Source organism: Ursus arctos, unplaced genomic scaffold, assembly GCF_023065955.2.
Source record: "Ursus arctos isolate Adak ecotype North America unplaced genomic scaffold, UrsArc2.0 scaffold_65, whole genome shotgun sequence".
In the NCBI taxonomy this organism is placed as follows: domain Eukaryota; kingdom Metazoa; phylum Chordata; class Mammalia; order Carnivora; family Ursidae; genus Ursus; species Ursus arctos.
Window position 1 is genome coordinate 170,888 of NW_026623084.1, and position 21,624 is coordinate 192,511.

A 21,624-nucleotide genomic window follows, 5' to 3' on the forward strand; every position below is an offset into this window, starting at 1 on the left:
CTCCCTCCAGACACCCAATTGGCTCCCATGGGTCTTGGGTCACTGAGAAAACTCCCTTTCCTCACTGAAACTCGTGAGACATTCCCAGCTCACCAGGTGACCTTGAACTAGTCCCTCACCCAAGCCACACCCAGTGAATACCGGAGAGAGAAAAGCTGAGAGGGGCTGGGCTGTGAAAACATCCGGGGCAGGTGGCCAGGTGTCTTCAGAATAGCTGAGGCTGAGATGGGAGGGGACTCCAGTGGCTGGAGCCTGACTCTGGGGCTCTGGGATGGGAAAGATAGAGCCAGGCAGAGGGCGGGCACCAAGGCCTGAAATTGGGGCAAAGGTGGGGGCCAAGGCAAGCCCTGGGTTGGCAGGGAGTCAGGAAGCTCACAAGTTCATGGCAGGGACTCGGGTGTCTCTGCGGCCCTGGAGAGGGTGCTGACCTCTGAGCTACCTGTCTCTACCTTACCCTCAGGTGTGTCAATACTCCACCTTTGAGTATGGACCGAACAGGCCTACCGGCGGGAGGGTGTCAACAGACGAGCAGCCTCCACCATGTCACCAGTGGGGACCCAAGCCATCCCAATGGGCACATCCAACACCCCGCCCCATAGCCATTTCAGCCTCAGCAGTCGGCTTGAAGGGTTCCCAGAGGGTAGGCCACCTTGCCTTGGCCACCTCTAGGTTGGGAAGTAGGTGCCTGTGTCTTTAAATTCTCAGCAGGTTGAAACGGCTGATGACATCACTGGTTCCCGGGAGCGGAGGAGCTAGAGCCAGAGCCCGAGGGAGCCCGGGCTGCTAGGGGCTGCAGACATGGAGGGCCAGAGCGACAGCGGCAGCAGGAGGCCAGGGACCCGGGCTGGCCTGGGACCCCTGCCTGTGCCCGTGCCCCATGGGGTTTCCCAAACTGGGGCACCCTCCAAGGTAAGACCCCTGAAACCTAGCCCCTCATCCCTGATCCTTGGTCCCACACACCCCCACGCACCGCAGGCACTCTGGTGCCCCTGGCTGAGGGGCGGGTACTCTCCTCTTCCACTAGCAGGGGCTAGGTACACAGGGCACTCTGGGGGCTGAGGGGGCAGTGATGGGACACCCAGAGAAGAGATGGAGTTAGCCATCTGCAGGAGCCCCCAGGAGAACCCTAGACTGGGTGTCAGGGGAGCCAGGTGTGCTCCAGCTTTGCTGTGTGACCTTGGGCAAGTTGCTTGTCCTCTCTGAACCAATGCAAAATGAGGAGGCTTGTCCCTGAAGACTAAAATGGTGACATCTGGGATGCCTAAGTTGTTAGTGCTGGAGGCGGTGTGGTGGTTGGGGGGACACTTGGAGCCAAGGAGGATGCCCAAAAAGCAGCCTCAAAGAGCTAAGTTTGAGGAGGAAGGTGGAGGCAGAGTTTCAGGTTCTCTGAACCGAGAAGGACACGGGACACAGACAGAGCTGCATGTCTGGAGGCAGGGATGGGGCCACCTCGGGGCAGGTGTAAACCTTCTTCTGCCCTCCCTGGCAAAGGACGTTTTATCCTTCGTCTTCTGGAGACAGGGGCATCAGACACAGAGGACAGATGGGAAAGAGGGAGGAGGTCCCTGCAGGGCCTCACGTCCCCCATTCCACCTGCCAGACAAAAGGAGGATACCTGTTTGCCTGTCCTCCAAGGTGGGGAAGACAGGGGAGAGGGTACAATTGGGCACAGAGAAGCGAATGCCAGGATCAACAGAGTCCTGGGCTTGCTCTGAATGTTAGAATCACACTGATGAGGACGGACTATCCCATGGGGCTCGAATGGAATCCTAGTAAATGTTCGGCTCATAAATGCAGAGAATATGAGGCCAAGACTTCTCAGGAGCAAGGTGTGGCCAGGGACCCTTCACCAGATTTCTTCATTTTACAGACAAAAACCGAGGCCCTGGGCAGAGAGGTGCTTGCCTAAGGTGACATGGAGCTGGACTTGACATGGCTAGTCTTACCCTGGGCTCTTGCTCCTGTGTGGAACTCTGGGAATGGGTGAGGAAGACAGAGAGGACTGTGACCAAGGAGTTTGGGATGCTTGGCAGGGACGAAGCTGAGGGTTCCTGGAGGAACTGTGGAGGAAAGGAGAGGAATAAATAGGCTAGACCCAGGGTGTCCGGAGAGAGCAGATCTGGAGGGCTAGGTCAGTAGCGCTTAGCCAGGGGAGCAGGAGGAAACTCAAGGAGGGCTGCCCAGGGAAGCTGATTCCAGACACCCAACCCTCTAGCATGGCCAGGGAGTGGGTGTCAGCCGAGAAGGCAAGGAGAGAACCCTCGGGTTCAGGGTCACACACTGCCTCATTTGAGTTGGGGTCTTAGGTTTCCCATCTATGAGAGGGGTCAGACTTGAGGGAGGGGATAGGTTCTGCATTCGGTTTCCTCCCAAAGAGAAGCTGATTTGTAACAGCATGGATTGAGGTGAGAAATGAGGAAGAACGGCCTTGCAAAGATATGCCTTTCTTAGCTAGATGGAGTCTGCTGGGGTCTCTATGGAAGTTGGGGCCCAAGCCCCTGGTTAGGGTTACCCTGAGTCTTTGACTTGTCTTCTGCAAGGTGGACTCAAGTTTTCAGCTCCCAGCGAAGGAGAATGTGGCCCCGGTATCCTCGGAACCAAGACTGGCTCTAGCACCTGTGGGGCCACGAGCAGCTGTGCCATCTTCCACAGAGGGGCCAAGGTTGGCTCTGGCGTCTCCCCAACCCATCCTGGCTCCACTGTCTACCCCTGGAGGCCAGAAGACAGCTCCTGCCCGCCGCAGTTCCAGCCTAGCTCCAACATCTGTGGGCCAGTTAGTCATGGCTGCCTCAGCTGGGCCGAAGCCTCCCCCGGTGACCTCAGGCTCAGCCCTGGCTCCAACATCCCTGGGGCAGCTGGTGATGTCTGCCTCTGCAGGGCCGAGGCCTCCCCCAGCCACCCTGCGGTCCAAGCTGTCTCCAACGTCTAGGGACCAGAAGCAGGTGCCACCTGCCTCCATGGGACCCAAGCCAGCACTGGCTGCCTCAGGCCTGAGCCTGGCCCTGGCATCTGAGGAGCAGCCCCCACAGCCCCCCTCCAACTCTTCCCCAGTGCCCAGTCCAGTTTTGTCGTCCTGTCAGGACCAGGCTCTGGCTGCAGCTTCTGTGACGTCAGCCTCGGCCTCTATGGGATGGACACCAGCTAAACAGAGGGATGCCCCAACCCTGAAACCTCTCCCCTCTTCCGAAGTGCATCTCCAGCCTTCAGCTCAGGCATCTGGTCCTGCGGGCTCCACATCCTTGATCCAAACCCCCCCAGACCCCCGGATCTCCCCCTCCTTCAGAGCCCGGCCTGAGGCCCCCCGCAGCAGCCCTGAGGATCCTGTCCTGCCCCGGCCACCCCAGACCCTGCCCCTGGATGTGGGTCAGGGCCCTCCAGAGCCCGCCACCCGTTCCCCAGGACTTCTGTCCCCCACCTTCCGGCCAGGGGCCTCCTCGGCCCAGACTGTGCCCCCACCTCTGCCCAAGCCACCCCGGTCTCCCAGCCGTTCCCCCAGCCGCTCCCCCAACCGCTCCCCCTGTGTCCCCCCAGCCCCTGAGATGGCCCTCCCCAGGCCTGGCACCCAGGGTACAGGGCCTAGTGGGCACTTGAGTCCCAGTCTTCAGCCCCGAGAAACTCCAGCTCCGGTCACCACTTCCCCTTCTACCTCCACCTCATCATCCTCTTGGTCAGCTCAGCCTACCTGCAAGAGTGACCCTGGCTTCTGGTGAGGGGGCCTTCTCCCTAGAAAGATTGGTGGGGCTGGAGCTCTGAAAGTAGCCATCCTTCTAGGGTGGCTTACCCTACACTACCCCAGTTTCCTTCCCTGAGGAAGGTTCTTTGGGGGTACTGGGCCTACTATGGGACCTTCAGGAGACAGCATCTCCTCCTAAGGGACTTGCCCACCCCTGCCTCAATCGATCTCCTCTAGGAGAGTCTGGTAGGAGGGATACTGGACCCACTGCCCTTCTGAGAGCTTACCCCCACACCTGCCTCAGTTTATTTCCCCAGAAAGAGCTCTGTGGGAGGGAGGTTGGGGAGGAGGGAGTGGTGCCCAGCGGTAACCCCTCCTATACCCCCACCCCCAGGATCACTGTGGTCACGTGGAACGTGGGCACTGCCATGCCCCCTGACGACGTCACATCCCTCCTCCACCTGGGCAGCGGCGGCGATGACAGTGACGGGGCCGACATGATTGCCATAGGGTGAGGGTGCCAGGCGTGTGGACCCTGCTCCTGGATCCGTCGTGCCTCCCAGACCCTTGCCCATGGGAAGGGCTTCTAGGGCACCCCCAACCCGACAGCCGCCTCACCCCCACCCCCGCCCCCAGGTTGCAGGAAGTAAACTCCATGATCAACAAACGGCTCAAGGACGCGCTCTTCACAGACCAGTGGAGCGAGCTCTTCATGGACGCGCTGGCACCCTTCAACTTCGTGCTGGTAACGTCTCCCTCAGCCCCGGATTCCTGGCCCTAGCTCGGCGTTGATCCACTGTGGGGCCTGCTGGACCTCTGTCGCTGGGTCCCGAAATAGGAGGCTGGAGGAGCAGATCTGAAAGACTGGCGGGAAGCGCACAGCGGGGCGGGGTTGTGCCCGGCCCCTCAAGCGCGTCTCCTGCCCCCGCCCCAGGTGAGTACCGTGCGGATGCAGGGCGTCATCCTGCTGCTGTTCGCCAAGTACTACCACCTGCCCTTCCTGAGGGACGTGCAGACTGATTGCACGCGCACTGGCCTGGGCGGCTATTGGGTGAGCATGGGAGCAGCCCGGGAGGGGACAGGGCCCTAAGGGGTCTATAGATTAGTCCTCCGGGCCCTCCACGCATTGGCAAGGCCCCCTCCCCATGCTCCACCCCTTACTCTGACGCCTGCCTCTCCCCTACCCCACCCTACACCCCACACCTTTTTCTAGACCCAGCCCCCTTCCTGTCCCTGCCCCAGCCCAGGGTTCCCCTCCTTTCCCTAGAAGCCACCCCTCTAAGCCTTTTCCACCCGCTGGCTGGCCTTTCCCCTCTCTATGCCCCGCCCAGTGCCTCACCTACTTGCCTAGGCCCCGCCCATGACTCGACCAAACGTGTCTCCCAAGGGCAACAAGGGTGGAGTGAGCGTGCGACTGGCGGCCTTCGGGCACATGCTCTGCTTCTTGAATTGCCACTTGCCAGCGCACATGGACAAGGCAGAGCAGCGAAAGGACAACTTCCAGACCATCCTGAGCCTCCAGCAGTTCCCGGGTCCCGGGGCGCATGGCATCCTGGATCACGAGTATGGGCTCTGGGCGGGGCCAGATGGAGCTTGGGCGGGGCTAGTAGAGGAGGGGTGGGCCTCAGAGGCCAGAGGCTCAAAAACTCAGAGGCTAGAGGCTACAGGAACTTGAATACCAGCGTGGGTGGGCGTTGTCGGGAGAGGCAGAGCCTACGGGGAGGGGGGTGGCCCCCCAAACTACATTTAGGAACACGAATGCTGGTAAGTTCGATGGGGGACAGAAACTGCAGGGTGGAGCTTTGCTGAGGGGCAGGGCCTTGCTGAGGGTCCAGTCAAACTTTGTTCTAGATCTGCAACCCCCTGCTGTTTCTTGGCGGTGCCCCACCCACTGCGTCATCCGTAGGGGCATCCAGTGCTGTGGGCTGCATGCGGGTGAAGAAGGATCTGGGTTGGGCTCTTTCACCCCATGGACCCTGCTGACCCCCACCCCCGAACAGCCTCGTGTTCTGGTTTGGGGACCTCAACTTCCGCATCGAGAGCTATGACCTGCACTTCGTCAAGTTTGCCATTGACAGTGACCAGCTTCACCAGCTCTGGGAGAAGGACCAGGTGCAGAATCCCAGCCCGCCCCCTTAACACCAAACACACAGAGCATGACCCAGCACACTTTTGTATACTAGGTTCTGGCTCTTGCCTTCACCTGTCCTGTCCAAGCTGTTGTCCAATTCTGCCCTTTTGGACCTTCACAGCTCAACATGGCCAAGAACACCTGGCCCATCCTGAAGGGCTTCCAGGAAGGGCCCCTCAACTTTGCGCCCACCTTCAAATTTGACGTGGGTACTAATAAATATGATACCAGGTGAGCTAAGCACTGGGATGAGGTGGAGACACGGGCTGAGGTCTTCTGGTTAGGGAAGAAAGGGAAGAGGATTGGCAAGAAGCAAGCCTGGGGCTGTGCCTCAAACCTCAGCTCCTGAAACTTGGGTCACCCCTGCCACTTCAGTGCCAAGAAGCGGAAGCCAGCGTGGACAGACCGTATCCTGTGGAAGGTCAAGGCTCCGGGTGTGGGTCCCAGCCCCTCAGGACGGGAAAGCCACCGACTCCAGGTGACCCAGCACAGCTACCGCAGCCACATGGAGTACACAGTCAGCGACCACAAGCCCGTGGCTGCCCAGTTCGTCCTGCAGGTGAGTCCTGGCCTCATCCACCTGTCATGGCATCCCCAGGTCCAGTTCAGCATCCCATGGCCCACCCGTAACCCCTTATACACCTGCCCCCAGCAGTATCCATTCACTGTAGCAGAGTGGGAGTGGGTTATGATCTCCATTTTCAGAGGAGGAAACTGAGGCTCAAAGACACGGCATCACATCAGGGTCACACAGCTGGTAAACAGAAGAATTAGGATTTGAACCCAAGCTAGTCTGTTTTCAGAGCCCATGTCTTCTCCACTAATCCCTAACTCTGTTCTTCTGAGAAAGGATTAGGACCACTTTTGTTAAAATTCACATTATATAGTCATATAATAAGACCAGCAAAATCAAAATGTTTATTCAAACTCCATATAGTATTCATTCATATTTATTCATTATTTATTTACCATTTTACCATGTATCAGGCACCATGAGTGAGGTAGTAATGGGGAGGAGGAGTAGAGAGATGAAAAATAAAAAGCTAAATTCTAAATAGTTACTATAATTTAGCATTGTGTTTAGGGTTGAGGTCTATGGTTCCCAAAGTAAAAAGGAGAAATGCTAGATGTCAGAACCGGACCCGAGAGACCATGTAGTCCAACATTGTGTTTTCCTATGGGGAAACTGAGGCTCCCAGTAGGGTAGGCATGTACCCCAAGCCGCACATCGGCTCAGCAGCAGAGGAAGGTAGATCCCATCTTTCCGGTCCTGAAACCCAACTCTGGGCTCTCCAATTCCCTTCCTTGATCTGATAAGAGGGAGCCCTGCAGGCCAGAGAATGTTTTCCCTGGTAACTTTGTCATGTGGTCAGTCACTGGGACATTGGCCAGTATCCTCAGCTGGGAATGGAAATCTGCCCAAGTCTGGCCTGCCATGACCTTTGGTAAAAGACTTGGGTGTGAGGTTTCACCCTCAGTAAGGGGCCTCACCTTGAGAACCACTCCTTTTGGGTGCCCTACCCTGACCTTCCCTCCTCAACAAGGACTCTAACCCTTGAGCACCTATTGCATGCCAGGCTCTGGGGCTCTGTCATCCCTTTGAATGCCTTTGTAGCCCCTGAGATATCCAAATTCTCCTCCCAGTTTTACTGGTGAGGGAAACTGAGGCTCAGAGAACTTAAGTCACTTAACCAAAGCAACACAATCAGAATGGGACTTAGTGGGAGTTTTGACCTTGCAGGGCCCTGGAGAGCATTTCCAAGAGGCCACACCAGGCAAACCTGCTGTTAGGAACCTAGGGGCAGGGAGGGGATGTTCTGGTTTCTTCTGGAACTGCCTGGCTCAAAAGCTGAGGGAGGGAGGGAAACCCGAAACCTGATAAATGGTGGGGGAGCAGACAAAAGCCTGAGGCTGACACACCATCTGAGTCTTTCCCTGAAGGACAGAGGTGGAACGATGGCAGAACCAGGGCTACCCTATTCACTTCAAAGCCGTATTCTTGCTCCCTAAGGAGGCTATGAGCGTAAAGAGCCCTGGGCTGGGAGGCGGGAAGCCTGGCGTTTATTCTAGACCCGTTCTGCCTTGGTTTCCCAATCTGTAGGGTGGTTTCAAAGGCCCTTTATCTCAGCTGATTTGTGCTGACTCAGCCCCGAGGACGCTTGCAGGGTCCTCCCTGACGTTGCCCCCCGCCCCGGGCAGTTTGCCTACAGGGATGACGTGCCGCTGGTGCGGCTGGAAGTGGCTGATGAGTGGGTGCGGCCAGAGCAGGCTGTGGTGAGGTACCGCATAGAAACCGTGTTCGCCCGCAGCTCCTGGGACTGGATCGGCTTGTACCGGGTGAGAAGGGCCGGATGGTGGGTACCTCAGGGAAGGGAGGGCCTGGAGAAGCGGCTGGGGGCCCAGGGGGATCACTGGCTTGTCCAGAGTTTGTTGCCACACCTGGAGGCTGCTGGGGTCAGGCGATAGGAGACACCACCCTGAGTCCTCTCCCCCCAGGTGGGTTTCCGCCACTGCAAGGACTACGTGGCTTACGTCTGGGCCAAACACGAGGATGTAGATGGGAACATCTACCAGGTACTGAAAGGGAGGGGGAGAGTGGGAGGGAGTCCCCGTTGCCCTTGGGCTCGGGACTTGGCTTGGGCAGTCCTGGAGGCTGCCTCCCTGACCCCGACCTGGGCCTATGCCCTGGGCCCACCAGGTGACCTTCAGTGAGGAGTCACTGCCCAAGGGCCATGGAGATTTCATACTGGGCTATTACAGCCACACGCACAGCATCCTCATCGGTGTCACTGAGCCCTTCCAGGTGAGTAGGTCAGACTGTGGGACCGGAGTACTTAAAGGCCCTGTTCAAATACCACAGCCTCCACATTCTACTCCATGATCTCCTGCAAGTAACCTGACCTTCCTGGGTCTGCTAATGGGCAGGGCGGGAGTGGTTCCAGGATGCCTTCGGTGGCTGGTTGGGGAGTGGGGCACCCCAGTAAGCAGCCTCCCCCTCCCCCCAGATCTCTCTGCCTGCCTCGGAGTTGGCCAGCAGCAGCACCGATCGCTCAAGTACCAGCTCGGAGGAGGAGGATGACAGTACCCTGGAGCTGCTCGCACCCAAGTCCCGTAGCCCCAGTCCTGGCAAGTCCAAGAGACACCGTAGCCGCAGCCCAGGCCTGGCCCGCTTCCCTGGCCTTGCCCTGCGGCCTTCATCCCGTGAACGCCGTGGTGCCAGCCGCAGCCCCTCACCCCAGAGCCGCCGCCTGCCCCGGGTGGCCCCTGACAGGAGCAGTGATGGTGGCAGCCGGGGGAGTAGTGAGGAGGGGCCCTCTGGGCTGTCTGGTCCCTGGGCCTTCCCACCATCTGTGCCTCGAAGCCTCGGCTTGCTGCCTGCCTTGCGCCTGGAGACCGTCGACCCTGGTGGTGGGGGTTCCTGGGGACCTAATCGAGAGGCCCCAGCCCCCAGTAGCCTGTCCACCAGTCCCCAGGGCCGGCAGGGGCTGGAGGAAGGGGGTCTGGGGCCCTGAGGGTGGGTGGGCAGATGGGCCCACGTGGCCCCCACTGTGCCCCAATCTCCTGCAAACCCACCTGTGTCCCTCTTGCTGCCGCTCCAGCTTTATCCGCGCCTGCCACTCTGTCGGCCAGGGGTGGCCAACTGGGGTCCCCCAAACTCAGTCCTAGCACCTCAACTGTGACAATCAGCAAAGCCCTATCGGCCCCCATCTGAGATGGGGGGCTGCAATCCTGGAGGTCATCCATTAGAAATTAAATTCTCCAGCATCACTCCTGACTCCTTCCTAACTTGTTAACAGCCTGGGGTGGGGGTGTTCAGAGGAAGGGACTAAAGAGGCAAGAGGATGATAGATCTGACAATTACTAGGCACCAGCTGTATACATTACGCATGCCATCTCTTTTAATCTGCACCGCAACCCTGAGTTGTGGTGTTGAGTTCAGCGATTCTTAGACCTATTTCACAGGTGGGCAAACTGAGGCCTCTAGGAGGTGACCCTCTCAGAATCAGACACCTAACCACAGTTCGGCTATATGCTAGAGTCCATGTCCATGTATTGGTTTACTTAATCCTCAACAATCCTATGAGGTCGGTCCTGATTACACTGCCCCTTTTCAGAAGAGTTACTAAGGCTCAGGGTGGGGGAGGTCCCTCATTCAAGGACACAGAGGAGATTTGAATTTAGGTTTAGTGGGCCAGGGCTGGGCGAGGAAGGGAACAGCAGCTGTTGAGAAGGGATTCCCCAGGGAAAAGAGTTGGGAAGCCCCCGCTAGCCACCCTCCCCTTGCCTGGATTCAGACACACACTTCTGTGACATTCCGTTCCCCACCTGCTGCCTCAGGCCTCAGCAAATAGGTGTGTGGGGCTCCTCTGGACAGGTTTTTGAAATATGTGTTAATTTTGCAACCTGGAGATACACGTACCTTCTCCGAGTACCTCCTGAGACTGCTATAATAAATGACCCTTTCCCTATTCCCATCTGACAAGGCCCAAGGCCAGGGTATCAGAATGAGCCTCCCGACCACCACATCCAAGCACAGAGGGGTTGTGTCACCAGCTCAAGATCACTCAGCACAGCAGCAGACGTGGTCCAGCATTTCAGCCTTGTCCTGGCTGTCCACAGGGTCCCAAGCCATGCTTCAGTCTAACACATGGAGAGGAAGACAAGACCCCCTGGGGCCTAGCAGAGCTAGGGGCAGGGTCCAGTCTGGTGCCCAGGAAAGCTGGAACTGAGATCATTGGTTCTAGGATTTCTGTCGCCCGTTGGGTCTCTGGGCTGCCTGGGTGAGCTGCAGGCAGCGGTCATAGAATGACGTGGGGGCTCTTGGGTGATCCGAAGGCCACACCTGCCCCCCACCTGTGCCCACACCCCAGAGCTGGCGTCGCCTCTTTTGAAGTAGCCGCAAGTGCCGGGCTGCCACCTTGATGGCCCATGGGTCTCTGGAACAGCTGTGGGTGGAGAAAAGTGGGGCAGGTGATCACAGCTGCCAAGGATCCCACCCTACTCTACAGACTGGGGAACTGAGCCTAGAGAGAAGCAGGGGTGGGGCCGGGGAGGGATGGGTACACTTTGAAGGGGGCAGAAGAAACCTGGGTTGGCACCCAGAGGCCCCAGTTCTGCCACCAGCCGGCTGCAGAGACGTGGGCCAATCTGGGCCTCGGTTTCCTCACCCCTGAAATAGGGAAGGTCACAAGGGGCTTGCTCTGGGAATCGGAACTGAAATGAGATTTTAGGTTAGGAGTAAGAGTTAAGCAAACATTTTCCTATGTGCCAGGCAGGCCTTGGGCTACGTTTGTCACACATACCATTTCCTTGGTTTCTACAGGCTTTTTACAAATAAGAAAATGGAGGCATGGAGGGGTGACTGAACTTGCTAGGTCACGTAGGAAGTGACAGAGTCAACATGGACCCATACGAGCCAACTGCAGAGCTGTACCTGGGGCACCAAGGACTAGGGGGATGATGACAATGGAACTCAGAGGTGCCTTAACCCCTTTCCCCAGCCCCTTGGCCCTGGCACGCAAAGGGAGAATAGGCAACCCACCCCTTGGGAAAACGCCCCCTCCCTCCTGGCCTTGCCGCCACTTACCCTTTGCCCCCAGCACAGTCCAGTGGAGGGGCCAGCTTGAAGCAGGTCATGCCCAGCAGCTCCCAAAGCACGTTGGTGCCCACGGGTGTGCTGTGGAGCCTCAGGAAGCGTGCCAGACTGAGGGCAGAGGCAGGCTCAGGCTAGGGCAGGGCTGGCCACCCAGGAACCCCCTCTCAGTGACTGGCAGCAGGCTGCCCACCCCCAAGGGTCCAAGCAGGCCTCACCGACGCGTGCAGTTGCAGTGGAAGAGGGGCTCGTGGGCGCTATTGAGCAGGTGGAACTTGGTTTCCTGAGGCCCGATCTGCTGCTCGCATTGATCCAGGCGGCGGAAGCTGCGGCAGGCCCGGCGGGCATCTGGGTTGGGGGGGCATGGTGGTGAGGGCAGCCCGGTCCCCCAGCGAGGCCCCACTGATGCCCACTGCCATTTAGGGGAAACATAGACACACATGCTCAGTCACACAAACACAGTGTCCCCGTCTCACGCCCTTCCTGCCCTCAGAATGCTACATACATCTCTCTCTCTCTCTCTCTCTCTCTCTCACACACACACACACACACACACACACACACAGCCACCATAGAGCCCAGAATAGTCAGGAAAGGCTTTTTGGAGGAAGAGACTCCTAAGCTGAGACAAGGAGAAGACGACTCTGGAAGAGCGCTCCCGGCAGAAGGCACTGCATGTGCAAAGGCCCAGAGGTGGGAGAGAGCCAGCTGCTTTTGAGGAACCAAATGAGGTTTCTAAGACTGGAGTTTCAACTGGGGAGTAGAGTCTCCAGGACCAGCACCTGAGGGCCCCTGGCTGTTCAGACATCATGAGTTAGGAGGAGTCATGGTGGGGGCTCAGTGAGGAGGGATATGGTCACGTTTTGGGCTTATGAAAATCCTTCTAGCTGCCTCGTGACTTGATGGGAGAGGCTGGGACACTCCAGGAGGAGTTTGGAACAGGAAAGGAAGCAACACAGGGCCCCTCAACCCCGCACAGAGGCAGGGACTCCTTCCCACATCAGGAAACCCCAGAGTTAGGATCTGAGCTCACCCTGAGGTTTTAGGCCATTCTGTGGCCCCTGGATGCCTGGATGGGTGACCTCCAGCCAGGCTGTGGGGGACGTATCAGGTTTGGTGGAGGCCATGGGGACCCAGAGGGCTGTGGTGTTGGTTGTGTTGGGGTGCTTAGACCGTTCCCATTGTGACGGCCGCTTCTGAGGACGCTGCTTCTGTGGAGGCTTGCTGGGGGCTGGGCTGTGGAGGCTGGGAGTCACGGGGGTGGCCGGGGAGCTCCAGGAGGCATTGTAGAGGGTCCTGGACTGGAGGCGGGCCAGGGGTATGGAGCCATATGTTCTACACCTGGAAGGTAGCAATTGGTGGCAACTGGTAATTCACAATCCCCCCCCTCCCCGCCGAAGCCCCAGGTTCATCTCCATGGAGACCAAGGCTCTGCCAGTTCCATCCCTTGTCCCACTGGCCTGTGTGGAGCACCCAGGGAAGGTCTACATCCTGGGCCCTGTCCTGAGGAGGGCACAGGGAGGATGAGACATCATTTGCTGGAGGACGGACATACAGACAAGCCTCCCTCCCAGGACTTGGAGGCTGGGCTCCCCCCTCTGGCTGGGAAGGGGATGGAAGGGGGCAGCCACATACCCTCCCCACCAGTACCACGCCACACACGCCTCCTGCTCCTCCAGCACGAAGCAGGGGATCTCCAGCACATTGAAGAAGGCCACGCCCACGATGTCCGAGATGGAGTCCCGCTGGTTCTGCAGGCATTGCTGGAACCTGCCCGAGAGCTGGCACTCAGGTCCCTGGACCAAAGAGGGCCACCTGGCTCCTCCTCCAAGACCACTCAGTCACTACCATGCAGGTGCTTGGGATACAAGAGTCTCTGCTCCAAGGGCTCAGCTTTCCCACCTGCACGGTGGGGTCTGGCTGGCAGATCCTTTAGGATTCTTTGGAATCCCAGTCTCTGCACCCAGGAACTACCCCGCCCCTGAGCCCCCAGCCCTCTCTGCCCACTGCCAACCTGGCATCACAGTCACAGTGGGAGATGGTGTGGAATCGATAGTTTCGGATGCCATAGTTGTACTGGAGGGGTGTGATGTTCTGTGGGCAGCGGTCGTGTTCCCGGCAGCAGAGATCAGGGCCTTGGAAGACCCCTGCAGGAGGCAGAGGGGGCACCAGCTGAGCAGGGTCTCGGGCACCACATGCTGGCTGTGCCTACCTGGTGCAGGGAGCAGGGACCTTGTTCTTGCCCCAGCCTTGACACAGACGCCCTGAGGCCACCCTCCCTCTGTGGGACTCTCAGTTTCAAAGCTTGAAGAGAGCAACCGGGCACAGCTTTTATCGGGCAGCTCCAAATGCCAGGCAGCCCACCCAGGAGCCCTTGTCCAGGAAAGGGACTTCCTCAGGGGAAGTGAAGTCAGCCTCCAGAGCTCCCAAGCTCACGCCCCAAATAAAACTCCGAAGTTATGAATGTGTGTGGAATGGAATGGCAAACAGAGAGGGTGCAACCTTTCTTGCTGGCATGATGAAGCATTGCCAGGATGCCAACCTGCTCCAACTCAGGTGCCGAAGCCTCCCCCCTGCCCGCCATGCCTGCACAAAGGCAGCTGTACTGAGTGCAAAAAAGTCATTCAAGTCTGTTACCATCTGAGCAGTAGTGCCTTTCACTGAGCATTTCCCAATTGCCTGGCACGTCCCACACCCAAGCTCACAGCAGCTCTGTGAGGGACATGTCACCTCCATGAACCGGTGAAGAAACCAAGGTTCAGAGATGCGAAGTGACTTGTTCAGCCTGAATTTGCTAACCCAGGCCTTTGGGTCTCAGCGTCCACTCCCCTGGGCACCCTGCCTCGTAAAGCCTCCTCTTGGGTAATGGCTTTTTGGCTCAGCCAACCTTGGACCCACCCCAGTCCAACCCCTCCCAGGGATGGTGATTAATGAGGACTCTGAGGTTTGACTAGATGTCTCCCATCTATGACCTAAATTAAGCAACCCATGATAAGACTTATGGTCACCCCCATTTTACAGGTAAGGACATGGAAATCCAGAGTGGTTAAGTCACTCCCCCAAGGACACACAGCCTAAGAGAGTAGGGGGCCAGGGCAAAAGCCTGCACTTCCCTCACCACCACCCCTCTCCCAGTCCACAATCCCATGGCTCACCCAGCTCTGAGGAGTTCCTAGCAGAATCCCCTACTCCACACCACAGCGTGCCAGGTATGGTCCAGCCTCTCTTCACCCGCTGGTGTCTTATGCTGCCGGGTGCTCCACGGTGTCCTGCTTGCTCCTCCCTGGTCCCTGATGGACCCTCTTCAGGCCCTCGGCAGGCCCCCCACTGACTCTGAAGTGTGGCCAGGGCTCTCTGCAGCTCGGGTCCAGGGGTGTGGATGAAGGAGCTCCTGGTGATCTCACCAGCACAGAGGGCACTGAAGGCTGCAATGAGCTCTGGCTCGTCTTGCCAGCTACACGCTTGTAGCCTCCCGTGCCCGTCCCAGTGGGTGTGGAACAGGGCCAGTCCTCGGGCATCCTTGCCCAGAAAGCTCAGGGTCCCCAAGGGGCTGCCGGGGATGGGCCTGGCCAAGTGGCAGGAGGTGCTGTCCCAGTGGAGGGCAGAGGAGCCCCCCACAGCCACTCCCAGGAGGCTCAGCATCCCTAACAGCACTACCAGAACCCCCATTCCGTCCTAGACCGGCCCAGTCAGACAAAGCCCCCAGGACACCTACCCCTGGCAGCCCACGAGGCAGCAGCTTTAGCAATTGAGCGGAAGCAGTGCCCTGCAGACCCGGTGCAGCGGGGCCAATGAATGGAGCTTTGGGAGGAGTAGGAAGGAGGCTGGAGTATGGGGTGATCTCGGGCTTGTAACTGAATCCACTGGCTGGGCGGGCTGCTGATTGGCCAAGGAGTGCACTTGCCAGGGCCCACGCCCCCATTCACCATGCCTTTCTCATCCAGTCACCTGCTGCCAGCCCCGCCTGGATGGGGACTGTGGGAGCCAAAGCCTTGGGCTTTGGGGCAGGGGGCCAGGAGGGGATCTCTATCTCCCTGGGGAGGGAAGAGAGTTCAGGGGCTCAGAGGAAGCTCCCAGAACTCGTCCTCAGGCCCCTGTCCCAGTGGTGGCTGCCACACCCACCTCCATAAAGTTGGCAGTGGGCCATGGCCTCTGGCAGACCTGGGTGAAGGAGGTGAGGGCAGGGCTAGGGCCCTGTGGCCACCCCCCCGGGTGCTCCTGAGGCTTCTGGGAAAGGGAGCATCCATCCCCTGGCCACCACCCGAGAGCTGGTTCTAAGAAAGCCTCTCGGCATAAATCAGGGGACAGCGCCCCAGAGCCCCCCACTTCCTGGAACTCTAAGACCCAGGCCTGGCCAAGCAGCAACCTTCCTGGTCTGATATATAGTGGAGATGCAGCCTGAGCAGCCCTTGAGAGCAGGGCTCTGGACTTGAAGGGACTATAGTCCCCAGAGCAGTGGAGGGCTGGGCAGAGGGCTGAGTCTGCAGCCATCTCCATCCTTGGACTGTAGCCACCAGCAGGACACAACAGGCATCATGTGTTCCCCAAGAAACAGGAATGGTCTCTCCATCAGGGAAGGTCTAGCGCCAGCACGTGTTTCTGTGTCTCAAAGCTAACCTACCATCCAGCTACCAAGCACCCAGGGAAGCTGGGATGCTTACACCCGCAGTGCAGATGAAGAAACTGAGGATCATTGAGAGTGAGGAAACTTCAGGTGACAGGCTCCAGTGAGGGAGGGCTTTGAGGCTGGCAGCACAGCTCTTGGAAATCTTTGCTGGGAGGTCAGGGCTGGCAGGGACAGTAATCTGTCTGTCTGTCCATCTGCTCGTCAGCCTACCGGTCTCCCAACATCCGTCTCAATCTCCATCCTAGTCTCTTCCAGGAGGGCGAGCCGAAGTGAGGCGGAGCCACAGGAAGAACTGGGGAAGGGAAACTCACTGTACACAGCAGGGAGAAGGGGGGTGGCCGGCTGTGCAGGCCCATCTCTGTGCTTTAAAACCAGCCTGGGCCTGTGGCTCAGAAGGTCATGGCTGGGGACAATGAAAAGGGAAAGAGGGTGGGAGTGGCCCAGGAGCCAAACGCCTTCTTTCCAGAAGCTGGGAAAGGGGGTGTGGAGTAGAGAGAGTGGTGGCAGGAGAGGTAGGGAGACCTGGGGTTCCCAAAGGTAGGGACACCACTGAACAAAGGTGTGTCTCTCTGGAAAGAACTCTACTGTTTGGAAACCATGTTCTAGTAATTTTACCCAGTTGTAGGAATGACCACCAACCTCTGCCCTCTTTTCCATATTATAGAGCCAGTCACCCAGGAAGGCTGGGAGGTCCTATAGCAGGGGACCCAACTTTCAAGTTCAGACACCCCTAACTTGGGTCCCGGCACTGTGTGACCTCAGGCTTTGAAGTCTTAACTTCTCTGAGCCTCGCTCTCCCCATCTGTATGATGGACATAATCACAGGAGTCAATTCACGGGATGTTGGTGAAGACTGCACAGTGGCTGGCATCCAAGACACTGTCACTAAAGCCTCAGGACATCCCTGGGCAGGAAACAATTTAGCCAGGAGAAAGCAAGTCCCCAAATTTTCAGACCATAGCATCCACGAGAGCAAGTCCCAGCTAGGCCATGACCTGGTTGTATGACTTCAGGCTAGTCCCTGCCCCACTCTGGGCCTTGGTTTCCTTCTCTGTACAGTGAAGAAAACAATGGAAGTGACCTTTGAGGTCTCTTCCTGTCTGGGCCCCAAAGGAAGGCAGGTTGGGGCCTGCTTAGGCCTTGAGGGAAGGTGTCACTGGGTTTTCCCTTCAGATTCCACCCGGTGACCATGTCAGTCAACCTACAGGATAGACTTTGGAGCCCTGTTACTCACTGGAGTGCCCCTCAGAGGCCTTGGCACAGAGGATCCCAGGAGCCAAACCAGCAGGACAGGACAGGCCCAGCCCTGCAGACAAAAGGGGAGTGGAGGCTTTCCTCTGGATCCCCACCTGTCTGGGGTGGAGCAGGGTGCACAGTGGGTGCCAGGGAAGGTGAGAGGCGGGGGTCCATGGGATCTGATCATTTATCCCTCTCTCTGTCCATTAGGCCTCATCGCACTGTCTCCTTGGGCTTCTCTCTCATCGTTCTGTCTCTTGGTCTCTTTCCCTCTCTGGCTCTGATTCTCTTTGTTTCTTTCTCTCTCTCTATCCCTCCTTCTCCGTCCTATTTTCTCTCTCCTTTCCTTTCTCTTTCTCTTCTCTCTCTGTGTGGCTTTTTGCCACCCCCGCCCCGCGTTATTGTCTCTGCCTCTTTCCCTCCCTCCCTCTCCATCTCTTTTCTTGTTCTCTTCTGGCTCTGAGTATCCCTGTCCTCTCCCCAAACTTTTTCCCTCTTTTTCCTGTTTTTCTCTTAATTTTTCCCCTCTTTGTTTTTCTCTCTTTTTGTTTCTTAATGTCTTCTTGTTTCCCTGCTCCCATCCTCTTCTTTTTCTCATTCCTTCCCTCGTTATGTCTCGTGGTTTCCTCGTTTGTGTGTGTGTGTGTGTCTCTGTCTGTTTCTCTCCCTTCATTCTTCTCTCTTCCTTCCTTCTCTCTGTTCTCCTCCTCCACACCCTGACCCCAGGCCCAGGACCCAGTGTATCCTGCCCTTTCCAGCCCATGACCTCATCTGAGGCTCACAACCTCTGCCCCTCCCTAGGGAGACAGGCAGGGCAGGGCTTCTCATCCCATTGTTAAGATGGATGGAGTGAAGTTCCAGAAGAGAAGTAACTTGCCAGGAGTTACATACATAGTAGACCAGGGGAGAAGACAGGTCAGACTTTTTTCTTGGCCTTTGGGGAGGACCTCCCGTGACCCTGGGAGACTCTTGACTCCCCTACCACCTCCCCATCTCAGGTACTTCCTCCCCACTGCCTGGAGCCTTCGGAGCTTGTGTTCCCTACCCCATCTGGAGGTCTCTCTGCCGTTCTCTGTGCCAGGAAAATGGTGCGGGCAGTGCCTAGCTCCAGAACATACTGCGTTCATTCGAAAACAAATAGTTATCGAGTTTCTACTACTGCCAGGCACAGGGGGAGGCCCAGAACAGAGAGAGAAGGGGAGGAGGGACAGAGCATGCTCAAGTCAGGAGATGGCGAGGAACGCATTCCCTGCTGGGACAGAGTTTGGCAGCCCAGGGGAGCCAGGGCCTGAGTGTCAGTTGGGTCCTCTAGGAAGCCACCACCAAGATGCAGTTAGAAGTGCAAGAGATGTAGTGGAGGAAACGCCTGTGAAAGATAAAGGGGAGGGAAAGAAGCAGGATTGGGCAGGGAAAGCCTTCAGACTGCTGCGAGTCTGACATGTACTGGGAGAGAGTAGAAGGGAAGGAGAGCTGGGTAAAAGCATCACACGGCGGCGGCGGCGCCACTCTGAGCAGATCTCAGCCAGCTAATGGGGAGCTCGGTGCAAAGTTTGCCCACAGAAGAGCCCCAGATGGGCAGAAATAGGCAGACACCAGGGCCCTGGCTGTGCCCAGTCATTGGTTGGGGGCTGCCCCGGAGGACCGTGGTGCTGCAGATGCCGAAGGGACCGCAGCTGATGCTGCCCCCCGCCCCCACCTGGGAATTTCTCCACCCACTTGGCCGGGGCAGCCCCGCTGCAGATCAGAAGAAACTCAATGGCCAGATGGAGTCCTACAGCTGGGAGGAAGTCCAGAAGGCAGTCTTCTTCCAGGAGATCCCAGGGCTAAGGAGCAGGAATCTGAGTATAGGACTATCCCTCACAAGATTTCCAGGCAGGGGTTCAGCCCCAAGCATATGTGGCATAAACGAAGCCCAGCCCCAGGTCTGAGGGAATAAATACTGAGAAACAGCTGGCATGGGACAGAATGTCACTGAGGGCAAGAATCACAGCCCTCCTATTCAGATGGCACTTGACATTTATATTCTCACCAAGCCCAAGTGCTAGGGTTGCCAGATAAAATAGAGATGCCCAGTTACATCTGAATTTCAGAATTCAGTGAATAATCTTGAGTTGAAGTGTATGTTCCCAACATTGCAATTATTTTTTATCTGAAATTCTAACTTAGCTGGGTGTCTCGTGTTTTTTATTTGCTACATCTGATGACCCTACCCAGCAGTGAGATGAAGATAAGCAGGGCGGGCAACTCTTCACCCCACTTCACAGTGGAGGCATAAGGAGGAGGCAGGACTTGCCCAAAGCTCTGCTGCTTATCCACCTTTTCAATCTACACAGGGCTCTTTGGCTGGGATTGAAACCTGGGTTGTTTGTTGGCTCTAACTCAGAGACCTTAGCTCACAACCCCCTCCCCTTTCCCTCTTGGGGTTGGACTAGTCCTTGAGGCCCCTGAGAGGCCCTGGGAGTCTAACTCACTCAACAGGATTGAGAAGGTGGGTGGGGAGCATAAAAGTAGGATCAGGAGGCCAGAGGGGCATCTGACTGCAGAACTCAGGCACTAGTAGACTAAATAATAAATCTCCCTTTTCTAAGCCACGGACTCAAGTTCTTAAGCACAGTTTTTTTTTTTTTTTTTAAGATTTTATTTATTTTTTTGACAGAGAGAGAGAGCGCGAGCATACGCGTGCACACACACACGAGCAGGCAGACCGGCAGGCAGAGGGAGAGGTAGAGCCAGAGGGAGAGGGAGAAGCAGGCTCCCCAGTGAGCAGAGAGCCGGATATGGGGCTTGATCCCAGAACCCTGGGATCATGACCTGAGCTGAAAGCAGACACTTAACCGACTGAGCCACCCAGGCACCCCTCAAGCACAGTTTTATCTGTGAATGTGGCCAAAGTCAATGGCAAATGGGAGTTAAGGCTAGAACCAGACTTTGGGCCTCCTGACACCCGGCGCTTTTCCTGCTGCTCTTGGGTCTGGACAAGAGGTCCCAGGAAGGAGCCCCCTCAAGCCCAGACTAGGGAGATGGGAGCAGGAAGGCCTGTGGGGACAGCAGGGTAGGCCCTTCCAGAGCCCACAATGTTTGGTCCAGCCTCTGCTGCCATCTAGTGGGCACTCAAAACCAGCACCTCCTAGAGAAACTGAACAAGGAGGCTGTCTTTGCAAGTTTCTGGTGTTTTTGCACCTTCCTGGTCCTTCTTCTCTGGGCTCGACCCTCTGACTCGCTGTAGAACCCTGACAAGCCCTTTGCCTCTCTGGCTCTCAGTTTTCTCTCTTGGAATAAGGATTCTCCAAATCGCAGCAGGCCTGATCTTTCTAAAACACAGCCCTGGCCAGATCTGTACCCTGACCCACCCTGGCCTTTAGGTTGAAGCCTGTCATACCCTGCAGGATCTGAACCTACCAGATTCCCACCTCCTGCTCTAGTGACATAGAGCTATTTTCATTTCCTTAATCACCAGTCCCTCTTAGGGCCTTTGTATATGCCATTCTCTTTGCCTAAAACACTCCCTTTTACCTGGCTTGTTCCTACTCATCCTTCAAGTGTCAGTTTAATTACCCCCTCCAGAAAGCCCTCTTTCTTGATGCCCCCAACCCAGGATGGGCAAGTGTACTTTAGGTCCCCACAGAAGATTGATTTAGGTCTCAAAGAAGATATGACCCTGGAAGCGGTCAAATAGCAGTCCATTCAGTCCCTTCAGCCCAACCCCAGACTCAGAATTCAAACTAAGCTGATTGCCCATCCCACTCTGTCACAGTTGGGCAGGTGAACATCAGCTCCACCTCTCCAAGTGCCTTTCTCACTGGTGAATAAATCACACTCTGTCCACCAAGTGCTGAACAATAGAACTCTAATGTGAGCCACAAACATAATTTGGAATTTTCTAGCCACAGTTTAAAAAGTAGAAGAAACAGGGGAAATTAACTTCCATGATCCATTTTTATGTAATCCGTGCATAAAATATTATTTTAACATGTAATCAATATTTTAGAATTATCAATGACCTATTTTACATTCTTTTCCTCATACTAAGTCTTTGAAATCTGGTGTGTATTTTACATGTAATGTGTGTCTCAATTTGGAATCCACATTTCAAGCCCTCATGAGGCTGAAGGCCACTGCATTGCACACACACGTCTGTGTGGGGGTATTACATGACTGTGTTCATACGGGAAAATTTGTGGACCTGAACACTTAAGACTTTGACTTTTTTGTATGCAAATTATATCTAGTCTTGAGGGAAAAAAAGAGTAATTCCAGGTTTCTGGCCTGAACATGGATGGACAAAGGGTGGGGCAATTTCCTGGAATGGGAGAGGCTGAAGGTAAACAGATGGGGTGCAAGGTAAGAAAAAGCTGAGAGCCTGA

The 21,624-nt window shown here is 56.7% G+C and overlaps 2 protein-coding genes across 4 annotated transcripts; one reads left to right on the top strand and one right to left on the bottom strand.

Moving 5' to 3' along the window:
• The first annotated feature begins 726 nt into the window (after positions 1 to 726).
• LOC130542972 (phosphatidylinositol 4,5-bisphosphate 5-phosphatase A) lies at positions 727 to 9,569 on the top strand. 3 transcript variants are annotated; one of them, XM_057308207.1, is made up of 13 exons: positions 728 to 909; positions 2,541 to 3,706; positions 4,068 to 4,184; positions 4,310 to 4,418; positions 4,608 to 4,724; positions 5,061 to 5,236; positions 5,674 to 5,785; positions 5,926 to 6,035; positions 6,180 to 6,363; positions 8,004 to 8,141; positions 8,301 to 8,378; positions 8,503 to 8,607; positions 8,810 to 9,569. In XM_057308207.1, the coding sequence occupies exons 1-13, from the start codon at positions 799 to 801 to the stop codon at positions 9,314 to 9,316; spliced, it is 3,030 nt and encodes a 1,009-aa protein (XP_057164190.1). In that variant the 5' UTR covers positions 728 to 798; the 3' UTR covers positions 9,317 to 9,569. The 3 variants fall into 3 exon arrangements, with proteins under 3 accessions (XP_057164191.1, XP_057164190.1, XP_057164192.1); XM_057308209.1 differs by having other exon boundaries at positions 732 to 909; positions 2,541 to 2,662; XM_057308208.1 differs by lacking the exon at positions 8,503 to 8,607 and having other exon boundaries at positions 727 to 909.
• Positions 9,570 to 10,131: 562 nt separating this feature from the next.
• On the bottom strand, positions 10,132 to 15,117 carry LOC130542973 (group 3 secretory phospholipase A2-like). Its single transcript, XM_057308218.1, has 7 exons — positions 14,553 to 15,117; positions 13,412 to 13,544; positions 13,033 to 13,167; positions 12,431 to 12,738; positions 11,616 to 11,745; positions 11,392 to 11,508; positions 10,132 to 10,750 (listed from the first exon to the last, which is right to left on the bottom strand). The coding sequence occupies exons 1-7, from the start codon at positions 15,064 to 15,066 to the stop codon at positions 10,546 to 10,548; spliced, it is 1,542 nt and encodes a 513-aa protein (XP_057164201.1). The 5' UTR covers positions 15,067 to 15,117; the 3' UTR covers positions 10,132 to 10,545.
• Between the last annotated feature and the right edge of the window lie 6,507 nt (positions 15,118 to 21,624).